The sequence below is a fragment of the Ceratotherium simum genome, chromosome 33, assembly GCF_057802395.1.
Source record: "Ceratotherium simum simum isolate JZ-2026a chromosome 33, ASM5780239v1, whole genome shotgun sequence".
NCBI classification, from domain to species: Eukaryota; Metazoa; Chordata; class Mammalia; order Perissodactyla; family Rhinocerotidae; genus Ceratotherium; species Ceratotherium simum.
The window spans coordinates 3,956,028-3,968,489 of NC_141932.1; the positions used below are offsets into that span (position 1 = coordinate 3,956,028).

The window sequence follows — 12,462 nt, forward strand, 5'->3', positions numbered from 1 at the left end:
CTTTGTAAATTTTCTTCCATAAATTTTAATCTTTTTCTTTTTTGTTTTGTTTTTGTTTTTGTCTTGTGAGGAAGATCAGCCCTGAGCTAACACCCACGCCAATCCTCCTCTTTTTGCTGAGGAAGACTGGCCCCGGGCTAACATCCATGCCCATCTTCCTCCACTTTATATGGGACGCCGCTACAGCCTGGCCTGATGAGCGGTGTGTCGGTGCGCGCCCGGGATCCGAACCTGCAAGCTTAACCACTGCACCACCAGGCCGGCCCCATTCATCTTTTTCTTGAAAGAACTAGTTATGTGATTTTGCCTGAATAACTTTTATGGGATTCAGTTTCTTCACTTGTCAAATTAAGGGATTGGTCTAGTCCTATCTATGGTCCATTTCAGGCCAAAAATTCAAAATTATTTTATGATCATGTGTCAATTTTAAGGGTCTAGATTAGAGGTGGAAATCTCAAATATTTAGAGGCATTAGGCCACAGGATCAGTGAGTAAAGTGTGCTAAGTATGGCCTGTGGTGAACTGGACAATAAAAGACCATCTAAAGCTGTGTGACATTGGGGAAGGTGGTCAACCTCTCTGTGCCTGTCTCCTCATATGCAAAATGAGGATAACAACAGAATCCACCTCAAAGACTTGGTGTAGAAACCCAAAGAAGTCATTTATGTATTGCATTTAGCAAAACATCTAGCACATGCTTAGAGCTCAATAAATGTTAGCTGTTATTGTTATTAATGATTTTAAAGTTGAGATAATAACCACAACCTTTCGAGTGGCAGAGAAAATGACATGAGAATAATGCAGGTAAAGTGTGCGGCACATAAGGGGCCCTTAATGTCGCTATCCTAGTCCAGGTTCTCCAGCAAAACAGCACCAATAGATAAAGAGATTTCTTATGAGGAATTGGCTCATGTGATTATGGAGACTGAGAAGTCCCACAATCTGCTGTCTGCAAGCTGGAGACCCAGGAGAGCCAGTGCTGTAAATTCCAGTCCAAGGGCAGCAGAAGACCAATGTCAGAGAGAGAATTCTCCCTTTCTTCACCTTTTTTTGTTCTATTCAGGCCCTCAACTGATTGGGTGAGGCCCACCCACATCAGGGAGGGCCATCTGCTTTATTCAGTCTACCAATGCAAATGCTAATCTCTTCCGGATACCCCTTCACAGACACACCCAGAAATAACATTTAACCAAATATCTGGGCACCCCGTGACCCAGTCAAGTTGACACATAATATAATTAACCATCATGATCACCAAGAAAAGAAGTGAGGGGAAGATTTAAATATATATATATTATAAGGCCCAAATCATCCATGGGCCCTGGGCTATAGCCAACCTCCAGGTGTGTTTGGCCAACACGGTGTTTGCAAAACAATTTCAATTAGTGTTCATCTCTAAAAACAGAGATGCTTGAGCAAGCCCTGATGGCCTAGTGGTTAAAGTTTGGTGCATTCCGCTTTGGCAGCCGCGGGGGGCGGGGGGTGTTCCCAGGCACAGAACCACACCACCCATCTGTCAGTAGCCATGCTGTGGCGGTGGCTCACACAGAAGAACCAGAAGAGCGCGGGATGGGTGGGGGGGGGGGGTGGGATTGGCAACAGATGTTAGCTTGGGGCGAATCTTCCTCTGCAAAAAAACAAAAGGTTCTTCGTGTGAACTTAAAACTCCTCTAAAAAAAAAAAAGAGACTTTCCACATGACTTGGGACTTTTTGAAAAAATCACATTAGAATTCTGAGTCTGCATCCCCACGCGGCAATACTTTGCTGGAGGTCTGGGATGGCTTTCCAGTCCTCAGCAACGCCCAGGTCTCACAACCAGTCAGCCCTCCTCACTTACCTCATCCGCGCGGCCCCCGCAGGGGACTGAGTTTGAGAACCGCCGTGGAGAAGCAACACCCCTCAGCGACCGGCGGAGCAATTGCGGGACGTGGCCGCCAGGTGGCACCATGGCCATGTGCTGTTCAACCACCAGATGGCGCGCGAGCCTTCCCCATGGGCCAGACCGCTCTCAGAAAAGCAACTCCGTCTACTGAGGTCCTACTGTGTGCTAGGAGCATCACGTGTCACTTCTTTAAATCCTCATAGTGCATATAGGGAGTTGTGCCTCCTGCACAGCAGCAGAGGGAACTGAGACTCAGAACACAACAGGGCAGGGCCGGCCCCTTGGCTTAGCGGTGAAGTGCGGGCGCTCCGCAGCTGGCGGCCTGGGTTTGGATCCCGGGAGTGCACCGAGTCACTGCTTCTCTAGCCATGCCGAGGCCGTGTCCCACATACAGCAACTAGAAGGATGTGCAGCTGTGACATACAACTATCTACTGGGGCTTTGGGGGAAAAAAATAAATAAATAAAAATTAAAAAAATAAATAAAACCCAACTTTCTATTAAAAAAAAAAAAGAACACAACAGGGCAAAGCACCTCTGGGTTACTGGAAGGACTCGATGAGATAATGTCAAGTGGTTGGCAGAAATTCTGCTGCCTAGTGTGTGCTCAGCTAGTGGCATTTGGTTGTTTTATGATCACAGTTGCTTAGTTATTATTATTAGATGCATTTGACCAGCAGTTTGGCTGGTTGCTCCCAGCAGTCAGGCTCTCTCTGTCCAGCACAATGATGGACCCCGACTTTGAGCTGGTCTGTGACGCCCAGGAGCCCAGGCTATGCTTCTCAGCCTCCTTTGCAGCAGTGTTCTGGGCCATGGGATGTGGACTGAAGAGTGTACCCCCTCCACGTGCCTTCACCAAATCTCTCTTCCTTAAATGTCACTGCACTTCTTCCCAGAAATGGTCCCTGGGGTAACCCTGCCCCGCCTCCCCAGCCTGGATGGAGGAAGGACTTACCTGCTCGTGACCCCTTAGAATCCTGTACTTTTCCTCATCACAGCACTTTTCACACTCTTCTGGGTGCCCATTCATTTGTCTGCCGACCCGACCACCCCCCCCCCCCCCATCCCAGAGGGCTGCGAGGAGCAGCTGACACCCTCACCCCAGGCAGGCACTCTGTGTCCCAGGAATGAGTGAGGAGGTAAGTCTTGGACTAATATGCCTGGCTCTCAATCTGGGAGCTTCTTTCTTCTCCCACCCCCCACCATCCCCCTGGTTTTATTGAGATATTGTTACCACACAAATGGGGTTCTCCTGACGCACATTTAAAAAAAAGCCAATTATTACAGCATCAGCTTTTGGGAAAAGAAAACAGTTTTATTGCTAGATCTGTCTGCAAGGAGACCGGAGCATATGCTCTCACATCTGTCTCCTGATCCAGGGCTTGGGGCAAATTTATGGCATGAAGGGCAGGGTGGTCTGCAGTGAGGAGATAGATGATTGGAGGTGAGGAGAGGTGAGGTAATTGATGACCTGCGCAAGTGTAATCAAGCTTCACGGCTCTTCATAAAACACATGCTCACAAAATGGTGGTGTTAGCATGATCTGAGAGTGGAGTTTTCAGCCCCTTGACATCAAAAGGGTCACTTATCAGGCATTTGCACAGGCCCAGTTAATGGGCTGGTGGTCTCAACTGGCCTGAACTGGACAGGGGGTCTCAGTTCCTGAAACAGCACTCTTAATTACTCTGTTGATAAGATGGGGTCAGTTGAACTGGTCCTGGAGGGCCTGTGGTTACAATATGATTGACATACAACATTGTGTAACTTTAAGGTGGACAGCGTGTTGAATTGATAGATTTACATCACAAAACGATCACAGCGCAGCATTAGCTAACACCTCCACCCTGTCACATAACTACCATTCCTTTAAACAATTGGTGCAGCATCTCCTGGGGCCGACTGAAGCCCAGCCTCTGGGACGGAGCCCCCACCTCCCCAGATGATTCCAAGGTGCAAGAGATTAAGTAAATACTGTAACGTTGCTGCTAAACTTTGCAACTACAAAGGACCAGACTGTGCTGTAATTTAACAGCTATTCCAATTTTTATGAGCCTTGAAGAAACAAAAAGGAATCTTGTGACTTTCTCACGGGTCTGTAGGACACCTAATGCTCCCTACCTGACCATTCCTGTGGGCAGAAGCCACCAAGAAAAGTCTCGGAGTAGAGTGCTTCCCTCTCCCTCTTCACTCAGTGAAGAATACCCAGGGCCAGCTCTGGGGTTGGGTGCACTCCACTTCAGCAGCCTGGGTTCAGTTCCCGGGTGTGGACCTACACCACTTGTCAGTGGCTATGCTGTGACGGCAGCTGACATACAAAAAGAGGAAGATTGGCAGCAGATGTTAGCTCAGGGCGAATCTTCCTCAGCTAAAAAAAAAAATACCCAATCTGCTAAGTTTCCTAATGATCCTAATTTTGTCTCTTCTCCACCCCATTTTCAACCTTGAGCACCTAGGAATCACCTGGAGGGCCAGTGAACACACAGCTTGCTGGCCCCACTCTCCGAGTCTTTGGTTCCACAGTCTGGAGGGGCCCGGGAATGTGCATTTCTAACAAGCTCCCAGAGGGTGCAAATGTTGCTGGTTGGGGGACCACAGTTTGAGACCCATAAGCCTGAGGGGTTTTTAGATTTTAATTTGCATGAAGTAGTAATGACCTATTACTCAGCTGGCCCTCAGCCACTGAGGTCAACACATCTAAGCCTCCCCCAGCCCTGTGGGGTGGATACCATCCGTGCTGGCGGAAAGGCATTGGGAAGGGAGGGAAGAGGGCCGTGTGTCACCATCAGACCTTCCCAAGGCTGGAGATCCCTCTGCTCAGGGGCACTCATACCCTGGTCTTGTTTAGAGTCAAAAAGAAAGATGGCGCCTTTCCTGGAGGCCGGGAGGACTCCAGAATCCAGAAAGGGGTTACGTGTTCCAATTCTGATGCCAATTACAACGTGTGTCTTTTTCACACACCACCAAGCAATTCCCCGACACCTGCTGGGAGTCCTACAATTCAACTCAATTCTGACACTATCTACCTGGAGATGACATCAGACCCCACAGCCTAAGGGCTCAGTCCCACAAGACCACTCCCACCTCTTCAGATGCCAATCGTAAGACCAGGATGTTACCTGTGCTTCTGACCAACCAGCTGTAAATCAGAGGTTCCCACGACCCCCTCCTTGGGTTCGATTAATTTGCTAGAGCGGCTCACAGAACTCAGAGAAACATTTTACTCACTAGATTATGGGTTTACTATAATAGAAATCAGGAACAGCCAGATGGAAGAGACACATAGGGCAGGGTATGGGGAAGGGGCGGGGAGCTTCCATGCCCTCTCCCAGGGCACCACTCCCCCTGCATCTCCACGTATTCACCAACGCAGAAGTTCTCCGAACCCATCCTTTTGGGTTTTTATGGAGGCTTCATTACGTAGACAGGATTGATTAAATCATTGGTCATTGGCAATTGATTCAACATGCAAGTTCCAACCCTCCAATTAGGTGGTTACTTCCTTGGCAACCAGCCCATCCTCAGGTGCTTTCCAAAAGTCACCTCATTAACATATAAAAGGCAACTTTATCGTTCTCATCATTAATGAAATTCCAAGGGCTTTAGGAGCTCTGTGTCAGGAATGTGGACAAAGACCAAATATATATTTCTTATTATAAATCACACCTGTATATGCTACATAATCACTACAGTATCAGAGGTAGGAAGACAATGTGGCTAACAGCGGAGGTTCTGACATTAAGCAGGTGTGCTGGGCTGTCCACCTGCTCAGTGGCCCCCTGCCCAAGTGAGGGGGCCGCTCCAGGCTGGTGTTCTTACTGGTGAAATGGGGAGGGTCGAGAGGAACACATAAACCGGGCTGCAGTGAAGGTTTAGTAGTATAAGCGCTTTACAGGCTTTGGCACATGAGTATTTGGTACATAGTAGCTATTATTAGCTGATACAAATTCTATTAAACAGATAATATGTATCATTTTTGAAAACAATTATGTGCTAGCCTCTTTACATTTACTATCAAAAGAAAAAAAGGAAAACAATCCCCAACGATTATTGAACACCTGTGCTGGGCCCTGTCTTAAGAGCTGCCTTTGCTGGCCCATTTACTCTGTAACAACCCTGGGAAGAGACGCAATCTGCCACTTTAAACTTGAGGAATTGAAACTCTTGCCATCGCTCCGGCTCCATGGCTAGGGAGCTCCAGAGTCAAGATCCAGACCCAGGACAGGATGCAGAGTGCAAACCCGTAAGCAGGATGCATTATATCAGGGAGCAGGAGCCCCCCCATCTGCGTTGGCTGTTTGGGGAGCGAAGTCAGGTCCAGGTCTTAGGATTTTGCTCGTTGCACGGGAAAACCTCCCAGAAATGGCAGCTCGAGTTAGCAGTGACAAAGCAGATGCCTGGTCTAGATCAGGGGTCACACTTTGTTTTTTAAGCAGCCCAATTCATTATCAAAGGAGATCTTGCTTATCACAGGGGGAAGCAGCCAGCCAGCTCATTCATCACCTTCCCCACCGCACCCTCGGCTGGAGCGCTGCCGTCTGACCACTAATTCCAGACCAAACCTAATGTGCAAAAAAGGAAATAAAATCACAATACCATTAGAGGGAATTTGATTATGTCAGGCCAGACTTCACAGGCTGAGGGCACAAGATCGCCCCCACTCGGACACTAGTCACAAGCTCCAGGGCTCCCAGGCCCCCTCACTTCTGCACAGACTGGCTATGAGTTCACAGGTTCCACTACCCCCCTCAGGCGCGATAACTCAAAAGAATGTCACAGAACTCAAGAAAGCCCTATACTTATGGTTACAGTTTTATTATAAAGGATACAAATCAGGGCCAGCCATGGGGAGGTTTGGGAGAGTCCCAAATGTAAGCTTGTGTGTCCTCAGGATGTGGCCCACTGACATTTATCACCAACCAGGAGATTCACCTAAGCCTTGGGGGTCCAGGGTTTTTACTGGGGTTTCATTAGGTAGGCATGATGACTGGATGACCGGCCACATTATTTAACTCAATCTCCAGCCCCGACTCCTCCCTGGAGCTTGGGTTATATCACAAAGCCCCAACCCTCGAATCACAAGGGTGGTCTTGCCAGCATGACCAGCCCCCATCCCGAAGCTACCCAGGGGCCCACCACAAGGCACCTTGTTAGCATAAGCTCATGTGTGGTCCAAGGGGCCCACCATGGTAAAACAAATTCCAAAGGTTTCAGGTTCCCTCCCAGGGACCAGGGAACAAAGGCCAACCACATCTTACGATCCAGCAGCCTGCAAGGCCAAAAGATTGTTACTATGACGACTGATGAAGTCTTAAAACACGAAGAGTACACATTCTCCTGACTCTTTCTCAGGAAAGTGGAACAGCAGCCACCCACACCTTCATGCCTCCACGGGGCTGGGCAAAGACTGGGCATGCTGCAGGAGGCAGGGACCACCCCCCATCAATTCCCCATACGCTGTCTTAGGAGGACTGCGGGCCCCTGGCAGCGCAGCAGGAAGAACCCCGAGGGGCCAGCAGGCTTGGCTGAGCTACCTCACCAACGATTTCTCACCCGGGAAAGCAGAATGAGACCGGGCCCCAGGAGGTCGCCAGAAGAATGAGACGAGAGAATGTCCACTGGGTGTCTGACAAGGGCTCAAGGAGCGTCATCTTGATTACTAGTTGCCTAGTGGTTAAGAGTGAGCTCCTTGGGCCCAGCTGCCAAGGTGGCGCTGAGCTCTGGTTTCCCCTCTGGAGCCCGGGTCTTCCCACCTGTAACATGGAGGCGACAACAGTGCTAGCTAAGGGGTGGCACAAGGATTCAATGCCTTCCCTCTGTCAGGCGCTTAGGCCGGTACCTGGCGCACATGCAGCGCTCTGGGCAGACTAGAAAGCTATTCACCCACGTATATACATATGGAGATGCCTAAAAAGTTCCCAGGCCCTGGTCTCCTGGCCTCCACAGAGGAACGTTCTGAAGCAGTGCTCTCACCTCCTCGACCCTCCGGCCCAGAGCGGGCGCCCGCACGGGGAAGTGCAGCCAAGGGGCCCGATGACCCATTATCCCTACAGTCTCATGTTCAGCTCCAAAGTAAGAGGCACAGAAACTCCGAGATTGACAAAATAAGGCTTTCCAATATATTTTTCAAAGGGGAGCATAACGAGGCCTCTCAAGGAGGTTCTGCTGTTGATTCCCTTCCCCAAATTCCACCCCGTGTCTCCGAGGTGATGAACCAAGTGGGCCATACCACCGTCCAACCCCCATTTGTGACGCCGGTTAGCTAGTGCCCCCCAGTTTGGGACACAGGTTAGAGGGTGTGCAGCCGCCGATACTGGGCGAGGCCTCTGCCGCGCCTAAAGCCGCAGGCGTGGGGCGGCAGCAGGTAGGAGCTCCCCAAGGCAGCGCCGGCGTCCTCGCGCTCGTGGGGCGCCTCCCCTCCCCGGCGTGCGCCCTCCCCGGCCGCGCCCGGGCACACGCGTGCGTCCCGCGGTGGCGCGCCAGGTGCGCGCACTTGCCGAAGGCCTTCCCGCACTGGTCGCACTCGAAGGGCCTCTTGCCCGAGTGCACACGCAGGTGCTGCGCCAGGTAGGGGCGCTGGGTGAAGGCCTTCCCGCACACCGGGCACCCGAAGGGCCGCTCGCCCGTGTGGATCCTCCGGTGCCGCAGCAGGGCGGCGGGCGAGCGGAAGGCCTTGCCGCAGTCCCCGCAACCGTGCGCCTTCTGCGCCACGTGCACCTTCTGGTGGCGCGCTAGGTGCGCGCTCTGGCTGAAGGCCCTGCCGCAGCAGCTGCACGCGTACGGCCTCTCGCCCGTGTGCACCCGCTGGTGCTCCACCAGGGCCGAGTGGCGGGTGAAGGCCTTCCCGCACGCGGGGCAGTCATAGGGCTGCTCGCCGGTGTGCGTGCGCTTGTGCAGGATGAGCGAAGAGCTCTGCGAGAAGGCGCGGCCGCAGTCGCTGCAGGCGTAGGGCCGCTCGCCCGTGTGCACGCGCCGGTGCAGCAGCAGCGCCGAGCTGTGGCTGAAGGCCTTGCCGCACTGCGCGCAGGGGAACGGCCTCTCGCCCGTGTGCGTCCTCTGGTGCACCATCAGGGCCGAGGGGTAACTGAAGGCCTTGCCACACTCGCTGCACTTGAAGGGCTTCTTCCCCCTGTAGATCCGCTGGTGGTTGAGCAGGTCTGAATGCTGCTCGAAGCTCTTCCCGCAGATGGCGCACTGGTGCTGCCTCTCATCCGGAGGAGTTTTCCGAGGCTTGGTGACAGTCCGGCGGGCGTTCCTCCCAAACCCATAACATCCGTGGCCTTCACCTTCCACGATGGTCAGTTCCCCCAAGAGCAGCTCCTGGTCGTCGGCTGGGTCCTGCTTCCAGGCCTCTCGGGGCTCAGGGCACTGAGTGACCTCCATCGTGTCCTCATGGGTTTACTCTCCAGAAACGTCCCTGCTCCCGTGCCTCCGGCTAAGTCGCTCCACCTGAAAGAGTTTTAAAATGCACATGTCATCCAAGGGGTTTCCAGAAGGGGAAAAAAAAATTATGTTCTTGGGTGAGTACCCTACACCCACCTCCCCAGCTTAGCACCGCGATGTCCACAAAGGGCCCTGGCTCCAAACACGTTTATCCCAGCTCCACCTCCTAACGTCTGAGCGACCGTCTATAAAACATGGACTTGAATTCCTGCCTCCAGGAGGTCGTGTGGCTCAATGGATGCAGACAGCTCTGGTCTGGTCCCTTCATCCTCTTATAAGGGCACCAATCCGGATCGTCATGGGGGTTCCACCATCCAAACCCAGTTACCCATCATGGGGGTTCCATCATCCAAACCCAGTTACCTCCCAAAGACCCCACCTCCAAATACCATCACATTGGCCATTAGGGACTCAACATATGAATTTTGGGGCGGGGGTGGGGGACACACAAACATTCAGCCCATAGCAGCACAGAATGCCAGCAGCTGTTACACACTGGAAGAGGCAAGGCAAGCGAACCGTCCCTAGCTGTTAGTTTAGGTGATGGGGTGACTATGAGTTTAAATGAAGGGGCTAGTGACCAAATGAAGGATGCCAAAGGGGGGACAAGCAGAGACCTCTTTAGGATTTAGGAATGAAAAAATTAATGAATGTGAGAGCACAACAGACCTCTGTAGATCATCTAGTCGGTATTTCTCAATCCTACTACACATTAGAATCTTCTGAGGAGTTTTTAAAACACAATGCACTGGGCTACAACCAAGAAAATCTGAACCAATCTCCAGAGGTGGGGCTGGTATTCTTTTTTTTTTTTTTTTTTACAGTTCCAAGTGGCTCTGATGTACAACCAAGAATAAGAACCACTGAATGTTCAAAAACTATTTTAATAATGAAACTTCATTGTACTGCCCCAATGGAAAGCCAGTATCACCTGCCATAAAGAGAAAACAGATTCTTACAGTAAATACAATGAAACAAGATATACTCTGATATAAGAGATGGGTAGGCATTGGAGCTGGGATAGATACGGTCACTCCCTCACTAATGAGAAAACCTGAAAGGGAACTGAAAAATAATAACTTCCTGACCACATGACTCAATGTTGCCGATGCCTTATGCCACCAGGGGTCATGCAGGGCACCGGCTTAGTTAACACTCCTGTTTCAGAAAGGGGTGAGGGAAACATGGGTGGGCCCATTTTTGCTACACAATTGGGAAAACAAGTACTGATGAGCAATGGGTGAAGGCCTATTTGAGACTAAGAGGTGAAGGATACTCCGCCACCACAAAGGGAGAGTAACAGTGGGATGACGTCTGCGTGGGGCACCAGATCTACCGACTGCAATTTTAGCCCAGAAAGCTACCTCCAAGTTCAATTGTGCATTCCTTGGTTATTTCACAGATGGTGCAACGTTGGATCAGAAAGCTTGCCCAAGGTCACCAAGCAAAGTTAGGGGCAGTGCCTGGACCAGAAGCTAGAATTAGAAGTCCATCCCCATCATTTTCCACTTGAGGAAATCCAGGGCTTGTCAAGGGTTAAAACTCACTGGGGTCACACAGCAGTGGACGAGACAACGGCAGATTTCTGGAATTCTGGTGTCTTACCACCAAACCCTGAAGCATCCCTCTGGGAGAACAAAGTCATCGGTTGTGTGCTGAGAACAAAGCTGCGTGCTCACAAAACCCAATACGACGGGCCGGCCCCATGGCTTAGCGGTTAAGTGCGCATGCTCCGCTGCTGGCGGCCCGGGTTCGGATCCCGGGCGTGCACCGACGCACCACTTCTCCGGCCATGCTGAGGCCGCGTCCACATACAGCAACTAGAAGGATGTGCAGCTATGACATACAACAATCTGCTGGGGCTTTGGGGGGAAAAATAAATAAATAAAATCTTAAAAAAAAAAAACCCAATATGAAGAATTTGCAGATCAACACACTGAGACCCCAGAGGGGGAAGGGACCTGATCAAATGCCCTAAAAAAACATGATGACAATCAGAGACGTTAACACTCGAGTGGTCATTGTGTGCGGGGCACTATCCCAAGGCTCCTTAATCCTCACAACAACATTACGGGTCAAATTCTATTATCATCCTCATTTTATTTTATTATTTTTATTTTATGAGGAGGACTAGCCCTGAGCTAACATCCGATGCCAATCCTCCCCTTTTCTCTTGAGGAACACAGGCCCTGGGCTAACATCTGTGCCCATCTTCCTCCACTTTATGTAGGACGCCGCCACAGCATGGCTTACCAAAAAGCGGTGCATCTGTGCGCTGGGGATCCGAACCTGCGACCCCCGGCCGCTGAAGCGGAGCGCGCGCACTTAACCGCTTGCGCCACAGGGCCGGCCCCTATTATCATCCTCATTTCAGATGGGGAAACTGAGGTACAGAGCCTATGTACCTTGCCTGGGGTCCCAAAGCTAGTAAGCGGCAGAGGAGGAGCTCCCAAGATCATTTCACGAGAAAGGAAACCGAGGCCCAGAAAGGATGAAAAGATACCGGCCCACCGTTCGCTGGGTGGGGGATTCAGGGTGGGCGGCCCGGAGGAGGAGGCGCGGCTCAGAATCCACGACTTTCAAATTTGCTCTCTCCCCTCCCCCTAGAGGGGGAGCTATGACGTCACATGCGAGCGAGAAGGAACGTTACCATGGAGACTGAGAATCTCATCCCGAAACCGGGGCAGGGGAGCCGGAGGTCTCACTCACCTCCCGGGGCACTTCGGAGCCCGCACTCCTGGCTTGGGGGCGAGGCCTTGAGCACGCGCAGACTCCGCCTCCCCCCAACTCGACCTCCGACATCGCCCATTCGCCGGAGCCTTGCGGACCCCCAGCCTCCCCGACAGAGAATGCGCGCGGGGCCAACGCAATACGCATGTGCACCCCTGACCGGTCCTTTAAAGCAGGCGGCGTGGCCTGTCCTCCAATCGGAATCCTTCTTCCAGCTTGGCCCCGCCTCATTGGTCAGGTTTCCGGCGTCTCGCTGTCTCCAAGGCAACCCTACAACTGAGGGCTTGGGGAAGAGCGGCCCAGAGATTTCTGGGTATTGTAGTCTCAAAGGGGCAGAGAAACGAGAGGCGCACCTGTTAGTAAAAAGGAGGTTGCGATACAAATACTTACATCGAGGCATGACTCTATGG

General features: G+C 51.7%; 1 protein-coding gene across 1 annotated transcript; it reads right to left on the minus strand.

Moving 5' to 3' along the window:
• Window positions 1-3,123: 3,123 nt before the first annotated feature.
• LOC106803275 (uncharacterized) lies at window positions 3,124-12,156 on the minus strand. Its single transcript, XM_014794224.2, is given in 3 exon segments — window positions 3,124-8,303; window positions 8,306-9,328; window positions 12,032-12,156. Coding segments are annotated over 2 exon segments (1,092 nt in total). The 5' UTR covers window positions 9,263-9,328; window positions 12,032-12,156; the 3' UTR covers window positions 3,124-8,168.
• Window positions 12,157-12,462: the final 306 nt, after the last annotated feature.